Source organism: Leptinotarsa decemlineata, unplaced genomic scaffold (genome assembly GCF_025532065.1).
Source record: "Leptinotarsa decemlineata unplaced genomic scaffold, Ldec_3_MD MMD2_tig00000035_RagTag_RagTag, whole genome shotgun sequence".
NCBI classification, from domain to species: domain Eukaryota; kingdom Metazoa; phylum Arthropoda; class Insecta; order Coleoptera; family Chrysomelidae; genus Leptinotarsa; species Leptinotarsa decemlineata.
In genome coordinates this window covers 7758516-7779245 of record NW_027412540.1, presented here as the reverse complement: position 1 = coordinate 7779245, position 20730 = coordinate 7758516, and the positions used below count along the sequence as shown (strand labels likewise).

At 33.3% G+C, this 20730-nt stretch overlaps 1 protein-coding gene across 1 annotated transcript in view; it reads left to right on the top strand.

Annotated features, from left to right (window-relative positions):
* LOC111508879 (cytochrome P450 6a2) overlaps positions 1 to 20730 on the top strand; it is a 45588-nt gene that overhangs the window by 7761 nt on the left and 17097 nt on the right. The window contains exons 2-5 of the mRNA XM_023164504.2: positions 2614 to 2912; positions 5378 to 5611; positions 5827 to 6010; positions 12925 to 13094. Coding sequence (XP_023020272.2) covers positions 2616 to 2912; positions 5378 to 5611; positions 5827 to 6010; positions 12925 to 13094 — 885 coding nt within the window. The 5' untranslated portion in view covers positions 2614 to 2615. The remainder of the gene's footprint in view (positions 1 to 2613; positions 2913 to 5377; positions 5612 to 5826; positions 6011 to 12924; positions 13095 to 20730) is intronic.

Sequence of the window (20730 nt, the reverse complement as noted above, 5' to 3'; positions counted from 1 at the left end):
AGGCCACTCCTGTTGGACGAGCTGGGCATCGATGATTTTATCATCCAATGATGTATTACTGTAAAAAACTTGTATTGCAAATGTGAATTAACGGAAAAGTGAAATTTTATCGCGAAATTATCCGATTCAGTATTATCAGTTTCCGCCTATTAATATTCCAATACTTTCACATCGGGTATACTCGTACCTATGTCATCCGTCGTGCAATAGTTTTTGTTTGATTCAATTGAATACAATTTTTCAAACACATCATTCGATAACTGTTCTGTGAACATAATGGTTCACATGTTCTAACTTGTGTTGAGAAATCATTTTATGAAATATACATTCCCAACTGAGTAAGGTGTATAAATTCTGCTGCTACTCTATATACTATAGTTAAAAACTTGTTTGATCATGTTTGATTACGAACAAAAATAATTCATTGCAGATGAGCGAAATGACTGACGGTTTTACCTTGATCTATCTCTTGTAGTAACGTACGGAAATTATACCAAAGAGATAAGAAAAAAAGATAATAAAACATATAGAATCACAACCTTGATGACAACAATGTTGTCATTTTAATGCAATACTGTTGCTGTACTATAGCTCATGATGCTTTCTCGACGAGGATGTTCTTTCCGGCTTAGATGGATCTCTGCAAACATATTTGTGTCGTTCCATTCTGAGGCTGAGCAACTGCCTTGTCTGCCCTATATTAACTTCATCACAATTCTACTTCACATGCTGGGTATGATTTGGTCTGTTCCTGTTGTTTTACTCAGATTTGGAAGGATGTTTTTTAATATGTTATTGTTATATAACCCAATACGGAAATGTACAGTTTCTAATACTCCAAGATTTCCTCTGACAACTTTTTGACATAACTCAGTTTGAAATATTTTTCTCCTTCGTTATTGCTAAAGGTGAAGGAAGTTTCACCAGTATTCGAACGATTGTATGATTTGCTATTGATGATAGGTTTCGGATACTTATTGATTTTTTCAACACGCGTTTGTCATCTGTATGTATGTATGCATGTATGTTTGTTTATTTGCTTGTAACTGTCAAGCTCGGGATCTGTATTTGACAGAAATATCGACATTATTGCTTGATTTATTCGCTGGCAGATGGCGCCGTACCTAACTTCCTTGATATATCGACATTATCGCTTGATCTATTCGTGGGCAGATAACGCTGTACGTTATCGACATTATTACTTGATCTCTTCGCGGGCAGATGGCGCTGTACGTAATCTCCTTGATATATCGACATTATTGCTTGATCTATTCGCGGGCAGATGGCGCTGTACTTAACCTCCTTGATATAATTCAGACTCACCCAACATGTATTTCTTCATTCGAAAAAAGTATTTTTTTTATTAACACGCGGGCTTGCTTCCTCATTTGTAACCCTTCTCTGCGCGCTTGCTGTCTTGGGCTTGGTAGCTGATTTTCAGGGTCCCTCTCCGGAATCGGAAAATATCAATGATCATTCTTCTAAACAATATACTGCTGATTGATCCCAAAGTTTAGATAAAATAAATATAGTTAAAAAAAACTAAAAAACACGATTTTTTTATAGCATACTAAACTAAAAAATATAGTTTAAAAAACTAAAAAACACGCTTTTAATGAACATCGAACTGAAAAGTTGATAAATATTTTTTTAAATAAGGTTAAAACAATAACGAACGAAAAATACTAGTATTATTGTAAAAAAAGTGTGGGCGCTTTGTGCCATATTTTTGTATTTCAAGCGCTTGTCGCTTTTCTCACAATAATATTGATATTTTACATTCATTATTTTTTTATTCTTATTTGAAAATATATTTTTAACTTTTTAGTTCGATGTTCTTTGAAAGTGTGTTTTTTAGTTTACTGAATTATATTTATTCAACAATGGATTTGTCATATTAAGTTTATTTTTGTGATATTACTACGGCTAAATGTCAATACTATATGCTTGAGATCTCATATTTATCATTACATCTTCTCGTGAAAGACACTACAAACAATTCAAAATCTACCTGTGTTGATTGGTTTTCGTCAATTTCATTGAAAGTTTAATAGCTCTCAATCCATTATGTGTGAATATAACATGATATATTTTTTTGTCATCTCAATTGGTCTCTATGTGATCTTTTCACGACTCCAAAAATCAAGCTTGGAAATGATTGCTTTTGAGATGAACCACTCGAAAATATCTCGTAATGAGGTTGAAAAAACGAAACTTCATGGAATATAATCAATATCAAGAATGAACAGATGCATTTTTTGAAAACAGTGACTTCTAAAAAAACAAGGAGGAAATATCATACTGAAGTTTTAGGTGTTCACGGCGGAAAGTCATTTGGAAGCTGTGGTTGTACGAGCTAGACAACCGTGCTCCATTGAATTTTAATTATATATTTTCTGAAATTTTCTCCTTTATCAATTTCACAATGACAAATAAAATAAAAGGAAAATATTTTTGGGGAAAATTATTTTTTGATAAAGAAAAATTTTTACTTTCTACTTTCCCAATTTTTTTTATATGAAGATAAAGAATTAAAAAGCCAAATTTTTTTTCCACAGTGGAAATGCAATGAAAAACTTCTTGAAAATATTTGATGATGACTTATTTTTTCAGGTATGGTTCTTTCAATATACATTCTGATATGTGGAATTATTTCATTGGTTATTATATACATATGGTTCATGTACTGCTATAATTATTGGAACAATAGAAATTTCCCTTATTTGAAACCTAGTTTTCCTTTGGGAAATAACCAAACCATGTTGTGTAAATTTCCTGGTCCGCATTTGGAAAGCTCCGACTATTATACAAAAATCAAGAAAAAAGGGTATAAATTTGCAGGTGTTTTCTCTATCACTCGACCTATATTGGTGGTGGTAGACCCAGATATTTTAAAGGATATTTTAATAAAGGTAATTTTGTTAAATTTTTATATGGATAATCCAGAGTTTCGATCAGACTCGTAGTAGCTCATGCACATTTGTTATAACCTGTAATCATCATTGCATAAATAATATCACATTGGTAATTTAGGTGTGGATTATTTCATCCAATTAACATGAATGATACGAGTATGTTCATTTTCTTATTGTTTTGTATGAATGAAATGAATCAAAGCAAATATTTCATCACATCAATGTAAGATTACCACTTGAAAGTGGAAATCTCAGATGCTGTCAGTAACTCGTATCAAAAATTATGTAGAAAGCCGTAAACCACCATATCCTTGAATTTTTGGAAGGCTTCAACATCTTGAGCGATCATCAACATGGCTTTCGGAAACAAAGATCAACAGGTGACCTTCTATCATATGTCACCCATATTTGGAATAACATCTATGATATGGCTTATCGATTCGATTTTGTGTATGGCTCTTTAGCTTCCTGAAAGAACGTTCCCTGCAAGTGGCCGTCTCTCGAATACTTTTACCATCAACACTAGTGTTTCCCAGGGATCCATATTGTCTCCAATTCTCTTTCTATTGTATATCAATGACTTCCTTTATGCTTGAGGAAGCTGTTGTATAGTGAAACGCGTGTCACGATTTTTGTAAAACCCTTTATAGTGAAAATCATACAATAAACTCTATAAATTAGTTTTTTTTTTCAATATGGATTTTCATCAAGTATCGGCCAGTTCTATTCAATTATCAATTCAATTCAGTGCCACGGAAACAGGCATCGATTTTCTTCAAAAAGATAAATGTCTTCAAACCGAATGTAATAATGTCAGGAGAGACAATGCCGCTTTCTGCTTCGTTAAGTTTGTTAGAGTTTGGAAAGGATACCAATATGTTTAGGCACAGACATGTCACTAGAATTGCAAATGATGCTTCTCAACAGCTTGGAACACTATATCAAACTAAAAAATTGTGCACACCTCAGCAAATTTTGATGCTTTATAAAGCTCAGATCAGACTTTCTTTGGAGTATTGTTCTCGTATTTGGAACTCCGCTCCTAAGCATACCTTGAAGCTGCTGGATTCCATCCAGAAAAGAGCCATTCGCCTGGAGATTTGTCTCTCTTTTGTAGATACTTTCACGTGAGGTGTTCAAGCGATTTGGCACATTCGATTCCACCAAGAGTAGTTCATATCATCAGAAATACGCGATGGACTGTGGCTGCTCATCGTTTTGAGGTTCATCTCAGTACACCTCAAACTTTACTGCTCAAGAACTCCCACATTTGGAGAACTGCGTGTATATCGAATAAACTTCCTGGAAAAGTTTTTTCAAATAAATTCAATCTTCAACTATTCAAATCCAACGTGAATCGCAAATTTTGTACAAGCACCGCTCTTAGAGCGCCTTAAAGAGTTTCCTGTAGTGCTTGTGTTCAGCCTTTATGAAAATGTCAATTGGTGAATAGCTAGCTAAAACAAACGACCTTCATATAGTTCAGATCGAACTTCACTCAGGTCATGAAATATACTTACTTAAATTTGTAAAAATAATAATACACATTAAACATGAACAGGTAAATGATAATAAAATTATACTTATAGTACAGAAAAAAATTCTATATTAAACTACCAACAGAACTCCGTATCTAGTGTTATATGGTATCTATTGTGTTTGTGTTCACCGTCAGCCCTTCTGAAGGCTATAAACTTTTCTCTCTGCAAAATATTTGGTGTAGAGCAATTCATAGACCTGAACGAGCAGAAATTGAATTTCCTCGGAAATTTTAATTGTTTCAGATTCGTAATTCAGTCCTGAAAATCGTAAGGTTTCAGCAAAAACTAGCTTATATGTTGGATATGAAGTCCAGTTGGTCTAAACATCATGTGATCTAAGTCACTGTATTTCGACATACAGTGAGTGTGTCCTCCTAATGAAACACTTTCAAAAATATGATAGCATTTACCGATACTTGATGAAAATATATCATATCGTATTAAAAAAACACGTTTTGATGGGAGATTTCCACATTTATGGTTTTGCCTACGATATTGCCGCTTTCAATTCCAATAAACTAAACTACGTTTAGATATTCTCATCGCTTTCACTATTGTATTTTTCAACGGGTATGATGGAAATGAATTATTTGATTCACTATCAAAATCTTTTTTTTTAGATTTGCAGTTGTCATTGTTCTTTGTGTAAAGTTTAATCGGATCGATGTCGGTTTGTTTCAATGCTTCAATTTCCCGTTTGAATTGAGCTATCTCATCACTGAATACTTTTTGAAGATTGTAAATTTCTTGCGAAATGATTCTTTTAATTTTACCAGTCAGTGACTTTTTACCATGTTCATCACCACGAGTGATCACCATTTCATCTTCAGTATAATATAAATTGAAATTAATATGGGAAGTAGCACAAAACACTACAGTTCAACTAGACCGTTCACTGCATCATATGTTCATATGTTCTAGGATTTCAAATATTTTTCGGATCGTGGTTTCTATAAGCATCCATCAGATTATTTATCAATGAATCTATTTGGTTTGGATTCTGAAGAGTGGAGAATAAATAGGACTGAACTGACTCCTACATTCACTAGTGGAAAAATCAGGATGATGATCCCAAAAATCATATCAGTCAGTGATTCATTGATACGAAATATTGAAAAATACACCGACATCAAAGCAGATATCAATATCAAACAGGTGAGAAAAAAAACATATTTGTTTTTTTAACGTCAAAAAACTCATCATCCAAACTGAAAAGTAATGAAAGTGAAATATATTCGAGAAAAGTTCTGGTGATGACATCGCTAGATATTCTTGACTGTATTTTCCTAGATAAGTGATATTCAATTTCATATTCATTTTACGATTTTGATGCAAAAATTCATTTCATTATTTTAATCCAAATTTTGAAGATTGCAAGTGAATTCACTGTCAATTCCATAGCAAGCTGTATCTTAGGTATAATACCAGGTACTCCTGAGAAACTGGGCAACTGTTTTGCAGAAGTGACTAGAAAACATTTTGAGAGAGAAAGGCTCAGCTATCTTCTGCGAGTGTCATTCCTCAATAGGTTTCCAGATCTGAGCTGCAAATTGGGTGAGTATATATTTTCACAATGTAAAATTCAAGTACAAATCCGTACTAATTACAGAACCAATTTATACATATTATATATTATATTATATATATATATATATATATATATATATATATATATATATATATATATATATATATATATATATATATATAAATATATATATATATATTTATACTGTTGAAAACAAGTCTAGTTGAAAAAAACCAGACATCACCAGAAGATGGCAAATGAGACTTTGCCGAAACGTTGTGAAAATAATCCTTATGGGGAGAAAATACACAGAACACGGAGCGAAACCCGAGAAAACAGCTCATCATACTTTATAAATATATATATATATATATATTTATAACAGAATAATTAGTGACTGGATTAACTATAAATCGATTTAATTCGTGAGGTTGCAGTCAATAGCTGGGCTGTTACAAAGAAAACACACCTTCGTCAGGACAACTACAATAATAAGATTATATATCTTGTAAAAAATATATAATAATATGGAGAACTTACTAACGTGAGAATAAAATTTAAAATGGTTCAAAAACAGATAGAAAAACATTAATAAATGACAGTTAATAAAAATTTTGGCTGACAATGTCAAGTGGGAAAATTCTGAATGATACTCGAATTACTAGATTTTTTATTTTCTTTATCATATTTCAGTAGGTACGTGTAAATTTTGCTGAGACTATCAATATCAGTTCGTTTATTCATTGAATGTTCTTCGTTATTAATATGTATCATTTCCAAAAATATTCTTTTCGTTGTATTGGTTTCTCTATCTAAAATATTTGGATTTTCAAAATTCATTTTATGATCCTCCGAATTAACATGTTCTGTTAATGCACAAGAATTAACATTTCGTCTACAGTCCCACTTGACATTGTCAGCCAAAATTTTTATTAACTGTCATTTATTAATGTTTTTCTATCTGTTTTTGAACCATTTTATATTTTATTCACACGTTAGTAAGTTCTCCATATTTATATATTTTTTACAAGATATATAATCTTATTATTGTAGTTGTCCTGACGAAGGTGTGAAATATACCGAAAGCTTGACATATAACAAAGAGTTTTCTTTGTAACAGCCCAGCTATTGACTGCAACCTCACGAATTAAATCGATTTATATATTTATATATATATATATATATATATATATATATATATATATATATATATATATATATATATTATATATATATATATATATATATATATAAATAAATAAATAAATATATATATATATATATATATATATATATATATATATTTATATATATATATATACATTATATATTATATTATATTATATTTTACATATTATATATATTTATAAAATGATTGCTGGCAAAATACAAGCACTATAGGAAAATCCTTAAGACGCTCTCAGAGCGGTGCCTGTGTGAAAGTAGCTATTCACATTGGATTAGAATCACTGAAGATCAAATCCATTTGGAAAAATATTCTCAGGAAGTTCATTCCATATAAACGCAGTTTTTCAGATAAAAAGTTTGTTGAACAGTGAAATTCGAAAAGTACTGAGTTGAACCTAAAAACGATGAGTAGCCACACTCCGTCGCGTATTTCTGATATGTACCGCTCTTGGTGAAATCAAATGTGCCAAGTCACTTGAACACCGCCCGTGAAAGTATATATAGAAGAGAGATAAATATACAACCTTCTTTCGATGTTCCCGGTTATCAACGTTCCACGTCATGTTCGCGTCTCCAATCAGGCGGATAGCTCTTTTGTGGATGGAATCCAGCAATTTCAGGATATGTTTGGGGCAGAGCTCCATACATGAGAACAATACTCTAGAGAAGGTCTGATCTGAGCTTTAAAAAGTATCAAAAGTTGCTGAAGTGTTCACAGTTTTCTGGTTCGGAACAGTTTCCAAGCTTCTGAGAAGCAGCCTTTGTAATTCCAGCGACCAAATGATGTCAAGACATATTGGTGTCCATTTGAACCCCTAACATACTCATCGAAGTAGAAAGCGGAATTGTCTGACCTGATATTATTATATCTGATCCGGAAATAGGATTTATCTTCTTGGAAAAAACCGATGCCTGGGTTTTTGAACCTATTCACTTCCACCCCTATTCGAAATCATTTCGAAATCCTCATTAGGATATGCAACCTCCTGCTGCCGCTGAAGTTGTGCCTCCGAATCCGATGTCCTGGAATCCAAATGTAATGACGAGACCAGTGTGCTATCGTCAGCAAAGCAATATATTGAAATACAATAAAAAGATGGTTGGAGATAATATGTAACCCTGAAGAACACCATTCAAACATTACTCTTTATTGCGGAAAGGGTGGGTTTTTCTAAACCAAATAACTTTCATTCAGGAAACGTAAAATTTGTCAGCTGGATTATTGAAGTGCCTGAATGTCTACATGAAGTTTTATAATAGTAAATGAAGATATGAATTGTATGCATACCGGTTAGTGAGATGAAATCAAAACAGATTTGGAGAAAAATAATACTCAAAAAATCCGTTTTGCTAAGTGAACATGAAGAAATACATAGGCAACAGGTTATGTTTCTGTTCGGAATACGAAACAGAAAAAAAATATAATTATAAAATTTTCAACGAATCAAAACCAATTTTGCAATTTTATCTATGTATTTGAACTCTTGGATATGTGATGGAATTGTTCGATACTAGATGAAAATACCTATTCGAAAAACACTTTATTGTCAGATTTTCACTTATTTTTCACAGCTGAATGAAATCGATAAACTAAACTGAAACTTACTAATACAGTTTACTGGAAAATATTCGCCATAAAATAATATTTCACAAAAACCGCAACACATGTTTGGCTATGCAATAACTTCGAACAGGAATGATAAATTATATAATGAATGATAGAATTGCTTAAATAACTCGCTCGGCTACTCAATATTTCAGATTAATATAACAAATACTTGCTGATTTTTTATGCAGCAGAACAGCCAACAACTGGAAATGATTTCAGAGAAATTCATCAGAAAGGAATAGATATATTGTTTTCGCAAAGTATTTTCCAATTTGCTAAATATTTTTCGATTATGTTATGTTTCTTCATCATTAAGTATCTGAACGTTTGAGATCTGAGCAAAGAAGTTCTACTTATGTTGTAAATTGTGTTGTTACATTGTGAACCAGCTCACATGGTGCTGATGAATGAAACATCACTGACGCTAAATGCACACACACCGATTTTGTACGGCCAGTATATAATCGGTCAATATTTTATTGGTAGCGGGTGCTTGCAGACTCACCGGATTTTTACCGGTCGTCCAAATTCCAATAGTGAACCACATGTGGGTATGGGACCTGGCACACACGCCGACCGGTGATCGGCGTCGATCACGGTAAGCATGTGTGCAAGGTCCCGTTGCCACATGTGGCTCACTATTGGAATTTGGACGACAGGTATAAAATCGGCGGTCCACAATCTGTATTTGTGCAATCAGCCTGACGCTGAATGCACAAACACCGATTTTGGACGGCCGATTTTATACCGTTCGTCCAAATTCCAATAGTGAACCACATGTGGGTACGGGACCTGGCACACTCGCCGACCGGTGATCGGCGCCGATCACCGGTAAGCAGGTGTGCAAGGTCCCCTTGCCACATGTGGCTCACTATTGGAATTTGGACGACCGGTATAAAATCGGCGGTCCACAATCGGTGTGTGTGCAATTAGCCTGACGCTCAAGGGTATTAGGTTCATTGTGTAAATTAGAACTGTTCGTCTTTGATCCAGCTGTTCAATCAATTTTCATTTTCTTATATCTGGGTACCTCGTGAAACATTAATTTAGTCCAAAATATATTGTTTTCGAAAAATAGTTTAGATAACATAGTGTTTGGAAATGAAAAGTAATTTTCAAATTAATTCATGCTTCAAATATACTGAATATGATGAGAGATGTTTAAATACCCAAAATATATGACTTTTGAGTTATATGCGTTTAATTATTTTGAAACAATTTTGAATACTGATGTTTTCAATGTATCAAGTATTAGTGTTTGGTGCAATACTATTACTAGTGGAACATGTTGATCTATGAAAGCTTAAGCGCAAAATTCGCACAAAGTACATTTTTTCATCACACTCCTTGAAGAAGTGATTCAATATTTTCCACCCGCATACAAAATCTTTCATGAGCTTTCGAGCCTTTTATTACCTGCAGTGAGGTACGTTTGGGTATGCAATCAAAAGTATTTGTTGAAATTGATAACTATCTTCATTCATTCGAATACAAATAACATTGTATAATTGTATAATAGTAATGGTGGTTCTACAATTCCTCCAACTGAATGGTCTGATTTTATTTATAACATGTTCAATAAATTTTCGCCACTTTTCGGAATCGGCATTCTCAATGGACTCCTTTAAGAGTTTCACAACATTTTTTGACCGAAATATCGTGTTTCTTCTTGCAACGAAAACTTTGTCAATAGTTTTTTGTCAAACATACTTTTATCAAATATAAACTCTTCGCCGTCCATGTCTTCATGGTAATCGACAGAATTCTTTCACTTGAACAATAAATACTTCAATTAACACTTTCAATGTGGGTAATGAATAGCCGCTTTTCTTATTCAGAAGGCGACTTTGGTCCGGAAGATCCGACTAAAAATTGTTGACGTAACCTGTATGAGATTTCATAATTTTTGTTAACCGAAAAGATGATTCAGACATGAATCATATTCCCCACAATGAATCAATTTTCAATCAAATTGAGAAGTTTGTTTGAAGGTGGATGACAATATTTCGTGGTGCATTTCATTATTTCGAACTTCCATTGTCTATTATGATATAAATTGATTTGGCATCCTTGAAAGAATATATAAAAAATTCAAAAGAGATTAACTGAAAAAATAACATTTATTTCGAACAAAAAAACTGAATATACAATGAAATATTACGAGCAACAATCTAAAATTGAACTATTGACACCAGCTGAAAATTAAAATTAAAAATTATTAACAAAATATGAGAATTTTCATTTCTTGTTGATAATTTTCAATTTTCAGATCGTGTTAATAGTTTAATTTTTGATTATTGCTTGTATTTTATTTCATTGTAATTTCAGTTTTTTTTTGCTCAATATAATTTCTTTTCAATTTTTTATAGATATTTTCAGGGATTTCAAATCAATTTATATCACATTTGACAATAGCAGTCCAAACTAATGAAATGCAAATTGAGAAGTGACTTGAGAAAATGAATCTAATTCAATGTCTAACATTCCTATCGTCGCGTAGGAAGATGTCTGATTAGATGAACAGAACTTTTCTTTTTCATATACCTAGGTGCAGCTTTTCAAAATGAACATCCACAGCCGATAAGTGAGACTTTGAATGATATTGGAATTTCGTCACGATACCTATAAGACTCGAAATGGTTCAAGATTTGAACGATGGACAGTAAACTTGATATCAATGCCGAAAAACATATAATTTCAAAACCCAACGGCTTCAAGGTTGGGTATTATTTGAGAGTCAACGGGGGTTCGTCTTCAGTTCGTAAACAACTCTCATTTTCCAATTTGCACATCCGAGGCTATATAATTACAAGTACACATCAGATAATAGGTTATTATATTTCAAGGTAATACTAAACTCTTCCTGAAGTGTGTTGTTGTTGGAATCACAACGATTACATCCGAATATTTTTATCTAAGGTAGCTTTTCAACTAATAATGAACGGGAAGAAGCTACGATTCCTAGAAACACACAGAGGTTCTGATCTATTGACCACCAGAGCAGTCATCACTACTTATTCTGTTCACCACAACTGGTGGAAAATATCAACAGCGCCATCTGCTATACAAAGCTCACAATAAAAAGTACTTACTACAAAAGTTTCTGATATAACTCTGTCTAAATACCTCTAATCGTTCACATGGACTGTTGAGCTGAATTTACATTAGCAACTGCGATATGAACACTACACCAGTCGTCTTTTTCCTTTCGGCATACAGTCATTGTGAAAATGACTGTTACTGAGTAATACTATTTACAAAGTCTTTTGGAAAATGAGTTTTAGAGGGAGTTGCCTAGCTGAAAAAACCGTACGGTGAGGGTATAAACGTTATGCCGAAATCTTGTGTGTGAATAAAGTTTAATTCGATATGTTAACTTCTCGCAGAACGGCAACTAGTTCTGTATTTTAAGAACTGTAGATTAGGTTATGTGAGTGGGTCGATTCGACATTCAACCGCAACCCGCAATTGTTTATTGTGACTCACACCTATTCACACTCGACCAAATAAACCCAGCCTCTCGACGGAGCCAATTAGTTTATATGGTCAGTAATGTTTCAGGTCAGATGGTGAGAGTGCAGCTCTTGGAAACCCTGATAACCTGATTCGGTCCTCAGTGAGAAGAATTGAATTGGCCGTGAATATCAATAATCAAAACATTTTTTGTTTACTTCTATTGTGTTTCCACTATCATTTTATTTCTTCCTTCATTTATTTATGTCATTAAATATTCATAAATTGATATCTAATCTATGTACTGATACTTTTCCTTTTTTATTCGTCAAAGTTCGCTTTTTACAAATTATCATTTTAACATGTTACTGCTAACTTCTATTTTGTTGTAACATTAGTTTAACTTCAAACTCATTCAACAATATACTAAGGTTCTATTATTCTTTTAGATTCTGAATCAGTTAGAATTTTTGAACAATGCAAGTTCGATAACCTTCAATATGGAATATTGTCAACCGCTCTCAGTAAAATTCATCATTTTTGATATATTTTGAGTGTAATGAATCAAGAGAAAACTTCTTTTAAATGGAAATATGGAGGATTATATCAGGATAACGATATTTTCATAAAGGCATCGAACGTATATCAGTTGTTAGTAATATTGTTTGTCAGTTCGGTTTATATTTTCAGGATTGAGATACATCAAGAAAGAAGTAGCAGAATTTTTCTTGAAACTTGTTGAGGACTGCATAAGTTACAGGAAGGAAAACAAATTCATCTGTTCAGATTTTCTGCAATCTTTGATTAATCTGAGAAATAAAAAAAACGCCAAAGTGAATATTTTAACTGATGAATTTTTGGTGAGTATGGACGCTTTGCATAAAAGTACCTTTGAACGAATCACATTGAAGTACAGGAACTAAAATTCATCAATTTGTTGTAAGGAAAAGTAAAGTCTTCCCAAGAATCATTTACACAAAAATTATTTAGAATAGTGACCTACACAATCATTATATGATATGATTCAATTCTCACCATCAGGAAATGATTCAGAACTGCTATTTCCGTTGGAGAAATAGACTCATTCGGACAATCAATCAATCAAATCATTCCATTTACCATTGTTTTTATCAGTTGATGATGTATTTGATTCTGAATAGTTTCGAAATTGAAATATATGTTCTAGTCTCGGTTATATCAGATTCAACTTCTTTTACAGATATTTCTGTAGAAATATTCAATATTCCTTCAAGTAAAGAGTTGATGCGTCATAGCTCACAAATATTTTCACTCGTAATGACTGAATATTTCCATTAGTATAGTATATTACTGGAGTTTTTTCCTAACACCAAATCGCTATTTTTAACACGTCGACACGTGTTTCGATCACCAAGTGATCATCTTTAAGAGGAAAATCAAACTAGAAACTATCGCGAAGCTAACGCTACTTATGCTATATCGATATACCTTACAGGTAAACCCTACAGGTGTACCACCCATACAGGTACACCACCCTAAATTAATTTTCCAATTTTGCCTTATCTATCATTTTACAATATATGTTCAAAAGTTATAGCTGTATATAAAACAATTTTCAGGTATATTAAAATTAATTTCACAATATTGCCTGTCTAAATTTATGTCTGCAATGTGTCCTTATGTAGTAATCAGTAAACCCAACAATTTTATTTCAACAAGCTATATGGTATGCTATTTGGTTGCCTGTTGTTGTTAACTTGTCTAACTAATCTTAGGGAACTGAAGTATATGGAATTGTTTTGTTGCAAAATATGATTGGCAACTGCTGATTTTTCATGTCTTCCATATTTTAAGTGTGCTATGTGTTCCTTATATCTTACTTTGATAGATCTTTTTGTCTGTCCATAATATTTTGCATCGCAGTCCTTACATTCAATTTCGTAAATTCCAGACTTTTCCGAATTCTCGACTTTGTCTTTTGGACTTCCCAAAAGACTCTGAAGTGTATGACTTGTTTTGAAAACCACCTTCATACCTAGTTCCTTGAAAATCTTTTCAAAGTTTTTCGTATATTGGTGGTATGGAACTGAGATGTTTTTATCTTGGTTTTTGTCTTTTCTGAAAGTCGAGATTTCGTTCATTCTTAACCTAAACTTTTTCTTTCTTATTATGTCATCTACAATACCCCTCGAGAAACCGTTGGTGGCTGTATTGTACTTTTTTTTTTGTGAATCTATCATGTGTTAGAGGGAAAGTCAAAAGACGATGCACTAAAAGATTCAACCCAGTACGTTTGTGCTGTCCACAATGATGTGAACTGTCAGGAATATACCTGTACGTACTTGTTTCTTTTCTAAATATATCGTATTCTAACCCTCCATATTGGCTCCTCATTACTAAAACGTCAAGGAATGGTAGTTGTACCTTATTTTCTTACTCATACGTGAATTTTATTGATGGATATCTATAATTTGAAAAAGAATCAAAGTCCTCAATATTCGATTATTTGGTATCGAATATCGCGAGAATATCATCCATACCTTAGCCAAATCCTAGGAAAATACATCGACTTTTCTTTGGTTTCCATTTCGAATCTGCTCATGAACAGGTCTGCCAGGTAGGGGAACAAGAGGTTTCCCATTACTGATCCTTCCTGTTGTTCATGAAAGCAACCTTCTACCTGGCACCGATTTCGTTTCATACACAAATTAGTGAGAGAAACGAATTCACCGATTTCGTTATTATTGAAATTATTTTTCTCTAGTAATTCCCTGAGGTATTGCAAGGTCTGTGGAATTGGGACGCTAGGAAATAAGGAACTAACATCAAAAGAAACCAAAATGTCACCTTCTTGTAGAACCATGTTTTTTGTATGTTCTATGAACTCTTAAGAGTTTTCTATACTTAAACCTGGTTCCGCAATAGACAAGGTTTCAAATTCCTTAGTGAGCTACTTTATACTATCTGGTAGGTAGGAGCTCCAATAGCTGACACGATGGGGCACATTGATTTTCCCGGTTTGTGGATTCTTGGGAGGCAATATAGTTTCGACACCGTTGGATTGAAAACTTGTAACTTTCGTTTCAGTTAAGGGGTAAGTATATTGTCGCATTTCTTGAGGACGTCTTTTACTTCGGCAATCATCTTTGGTTAGGGGTTCCTGGACAATTTCGCATACGGTCCGTTAGTAATAAGAGTATTGACCCTTCCGTAGTAGTCCGATTCATCCAGAATTACTACTTTGTTTACTTTGTCGGCTTTCAAATAAAAAATTTCCTTGTCTTTCAATCGTTTGATAAGTTTCTTTTGGTTTTTATCGTTATTTATTGAATGCTTCCGTTCATCTGTTATCTTGTTCTTGGAGATTTGATTCCTGACCTTTTCTCGATCTCTCCCTTATCGAACGATTGTGATGAATAATTTTCAATAATATTCATGACTTTCGTAGTGGTTTCTTTCGGTTTTTGCTTAGATATGAGGATTTTGAGTTTCTTATTCAGTGTTCACATTTTTATGATATATTTTGATTCAATCATCCGAAACATTCCTCTCCGAAAGTCATTCCGTTGTACGTAATCATTTTCGTCTAGCCTATATGTAAGTTTTTTATATATACTATAGCTATCTAATTCTAAGAGACTACGGTTAGTGTACAGATGATTGATTTCTAAATCAAGCCAGTTTTCTTTTTGGACTTTATCAGCAACTGAAGATCTAATAGGAATATTTACGTTAACAAAATTTAAAAAAAAACTGAATATCTTTTAAAGCTCTTCAGAAACCAAATATCCGCTTGTATTACCCTAATTTCAGTTGAATACTTACGATATAGATTCAGTTCCGTTGACCTGGCCGTCATTATGTACTTATGATGCACTGTTTGGAACTTTTGGTGTAGTAATGAATATTACTGGATTTTTTTCCCAACACCAAATCGACCAAATCGCTACTTTCAACACCTCGACACGTGTTTCGATCACCAAGTGATCATCTTCAAGAGGAAGATTTAACTAGAAACTATCGCGAAGCTAACGCTATGTAGCATAAATAACGTAAATATTCCTATTAAGTCTTCAGTTGCGGATATAGTCCAAAAATTCGTCAAAGAAAAATGGCTTGATTTAGAAATCGATCATCTGTACACTAACCGTAGTCTCTTAGAATCAGATAGCTATATTCTATATAAAAAACTAACATATGGGCTAGACGAAAATGGTTACGTACAATGGAATGACCTTCAGAGGAGAATGTTTCGGATGATTGAATCAAAATATATCAAAAAAATGTGTACACTGAATAAGAAACTCAAAAACCTCATATCTAAGCATAAACCGAAAGAAACCACTTCGAAAGTCACAATCGTTTGATAAGGAAGAGATCAACTTTTTGGTTGGATCAACCAACAGAATACAGTTCGTATAGTTTAACAACGTATCTTCCTTCAAATTCACTGCTACTTCGGGAGTTCCGCAGGGCTCGATTTTGGGACCTCTCCATATCGTGTTATTTGTTAATGACATTTCTCGGTATATCGGGCACTCTCAATTTCTCCTATATGCCGATGATCTCAAGCTGTTTAGAAGAATTGAAAGCAAAAAATATTCTGATATGCTTCAAGATAATCTCAATAATCTATCTACTTACTTTTCAGTATCTGACCTATCTCTCAACGAAGCTGAATGCGAAATAATGAGTTTCACATAAAAGAAGTCACCTACTATCAAGGAGTATTTCATTAATCATACCAATTTACAGAGAACCATTGAGATGAAAGATCTCGGGATCATTTTCACTGGTGTGTTCAGTTTCTCTGGGCACATTGAATTCTCAGTATCTGAATGTTATAGAAAAATGAGCTTTATCTTATGATCTAGCCGTGAATTCAATCTTGATACTTGTTTGTTACTATTTAACTCCATTGTTCGTTCTAAGCTGGAATATGGTTGTGTCATTTGGAATCCAAAGGTCTTTTTATATTTTGAAACTATAGGAAAAGTCCAGAAACGATTATTGACAACTCTCTTTTTCAGAAAACATAATGTTTGGCCTTTATTTATATTATACTAGTACTATGTTGCTATATCGCTGCTGTTCCAATGTTTTGACACAATCAGAATCAACGAACTTAGGCGTGCTCAGCCTTATAGAATAGTGCTTTCAAAAAATTGTTCTACAGTGCCATCTAGTGGTGAGTTACAGAAAAATTGAAAGCCTAAAAACCTTCTCTATGAAAAATTACTCATACATGTCAAGTTTCATCACGATCGGTTGAGCGATGTACAAGTTTATCACTTAGTAACCAACCAACCAACCAACTAACCAACAAACATCCATTTTTATATATTAGATTCTAGCCAATTACAAGAATTTAACATGCAACCCTTGAAAGAGTCCTCGAAAGTAATTTTTGTTTTCAACATTCTTAGAAAACTGAAAGTACCTGAAATTCTCTATAATATTGATTTTTTTGTACCTGACATAAGACTGAGAAGAAGAGACAATCTATCCTCTTCAACAATGTCTCGAAATAGTTAACAAAATGGCGAGGAACTGTGAACTGGATACATTCAGTATTACAGAGGGACAACTCCTCCGAATGCTCAAGTGTGTCTGAATCTTTATACGGCCATTTTATCATTAACTGTTTTATATTGTAATATCTAATATATAAAAGTGGATGTTAGTTGGTTGGTTGGTTGGTTGGTTGGTAAGAGATAAACTTCTACATCGCTCAACCGATCGTGATGAAACTTGACATGTATAAGTAATTTTTCATAGAGAAGGTTTTTAGGCAATCAATTTTTCTGTAACTCGTCACTAGATGGTGTTGTAGAACAATTTTTTGAAAACACTGTTCTATAACGCTGTACACGCCTAAGTTCGTTAATTCTGATTCCGTCAAAATATTGGAATAGCAGCGATACAGCAACATAGTACTAATTAGTACTACAACTACCAAATTCTACACGGGCGAAGCCGCGGGCAACAACTAGTTTTATATAGATTTTAACTGTATCAATGGTATTCACTGAATACTTTATGTAAGGCACTTTTGAAACAACTGTACATCATGTAAGTGGAAAACTTTCTGTTTGTTGTTCAGTATAAATAACTTTCGATTCTAGTCTATTCTATTCTATTTTGAACAACGGTTTGAAATTTGGCATCCCGCCTTCCGAAAAAGTTCTTGAGGATATCGTTTGCTAGTGTTGAAAGTTCGATTCAATATATGCCCCATTCCTCGAAGGGACTAGTTCGAGAAAAGGTCAGGAATCAAATCTCCAAGAACAAGATAACAGATAAACGGAAGCATTCAATAAACAACGATAAAAACCAAAAAAACTTATCAAACGATTGAAAAACAAGGACGTTTTTTATTTAAAAGCCGACAGTCAATACTCTCATTACTAACGGACCGTATGCGAAATTGTCCAGGAACCGGTTACCAAAGATGATTGCCGAAGTAAAAGACGTCTTCAACAAATGCGACAACATACTTATCCCTCAACTGAAATGAAAGTTACAAGTTTTAAACCCAACGGTGTCGAAATATTGCCTCCCTAAAATCCACAAGCCGGGAAAATCGATGCGCCCCATCGTTTCAGCTATTGGAGCTCCTATCTACCAGATAGCAAAGTGGCTCACTAAGGAATTTGAAACCTTGTCTATTGCGAATCCAGGTTTTAGTATCAAAAACTCTTTAGGTAAAACATACGAAAAGCATGGTTCTATAAAAAGGTGAGATTTTGGTTTCTTTTGATGTTAGTTCCTTATTTCCTAGCGTCCCAATTACACAGACCTTGCAATACCTCAGGAAATTACTAGAGAAAAATAATTTCAATAATAACGAAAAATCGATGAATTCGTTTCTCTTACTAATTTGTGAATGAAACAAAATCGATGCCAGGTAGAAGGTTGCTTTTATGAACAACAGGAAGGAACGGCCATGGAAAACCCCTTGTCCCCCTACCTGGCAGACCTGTTCATGTGCAGATTCGAAATGGAAACCAAAGAAAAGTCGAAGTATTTTCCTAGCATTTGTCGAAGGTACGTGGATGATATTTTCGCGATATTCGATACCAAAAAATCGAATAGTGAGGACTTTGGTTCCTTTTCAAATAATAGATGTCCATCAATAAAATTCACGTATGAGTTAGAAAATAAGGGACAACTACCATTTCTTGACGTTTTACTAATGAGGAGCCAATATGGAGGATTAGAATACGATATATTTAGAAAAGAAACAAGCACGTACAGGTATATTCCTGACAGTTAACATCATTGTGGACAGCACAAACGTGCTGGGTTGAATTTTTTAGTGCATCGTCTTTTGACTTTACCTCTAACACATGATAGGTTCACAAAAGAAAGACGTACAATACAGGAAATAACAACCACTAACGGTTTCTCGAGGGGTATTGTAGATGACATAATAAGAAAGAAAAAGTATAGGTGAAGAATGAACGAAATCTCGACTTTCAGAAAGGACAAAAACCAAGATAAATACATCTCAGTTCCATACCACCAATATACGAAAAACTTTGGAAAGATTTTCAAGGAACTAGTTATTAAGGTGGTTTTTAAAACAAGTCATACACTATAGATCCTTTTGGGAAGTCCTAAAGACAAAGTCGAGAATTCGGAAAAGTCTGGAATTTACGAAATTGAATGTAAGGACTGCGATGCAAAATATTATGGACAGACAAAAGATGTATTAAAGTAAGATATAAGGAACACATGGCACACTTAAAATATGGAAGACCTGAAAATCAGCAGTCGCCCATCATATTTTGCAACAAAATCATTCCGTAGACTTCATTCCACTAAGATTAGCTAGACAAGTTAACAACAACAGGCAACTAGATGCCTATTATAGTGTGGAAATGAGTAAACACAATAATATTATGAATAACGATGACGGACCCATACCAAATAGCATACTATATAGCTTGTTAAAATAATATTGTTGGGTTTACTGATTACTACATGAGGAAACATTGCAAAAATAAATTCAGATAGGCAATATTGCGAAATTAATTTGTTTATAGCTGAAAATTGTTTTATCTACAACTATAACATTTAAACATATATAGAGTGTCCAAGATAAGGATCCTAAGCATAGGAATCTCAGTACCTGTTGGAGATACAGCTTAGGTTAAATTAGGAAAAAGTTGTGTTCTTTGAAGCTTATTTACATGCCGTTTAGAAACTTGAAGAATTTTCATGGCCTGCTGAGATATTTGGGAAAAACGAGAATTTGACAATATCAATTTTATTTTTTTCTGACTTTATTTGAAAAGATATCAAAAAACGAATAACATTTTTTCATTGGCACTTTTAAGGTACTAGACGATGATATTTTTAGATTTTATATCCGACGTTTCGTTTTCAAGAAACCATCATCAACTTTATTTTTTTATAAGACCCGAAACAAAAGTATACCCTGTATCTGATTCCATTTTTTATTACGAATTCAACGATGTATCACATGCCATTGTTTTCTTTTTAGTTTGAAGG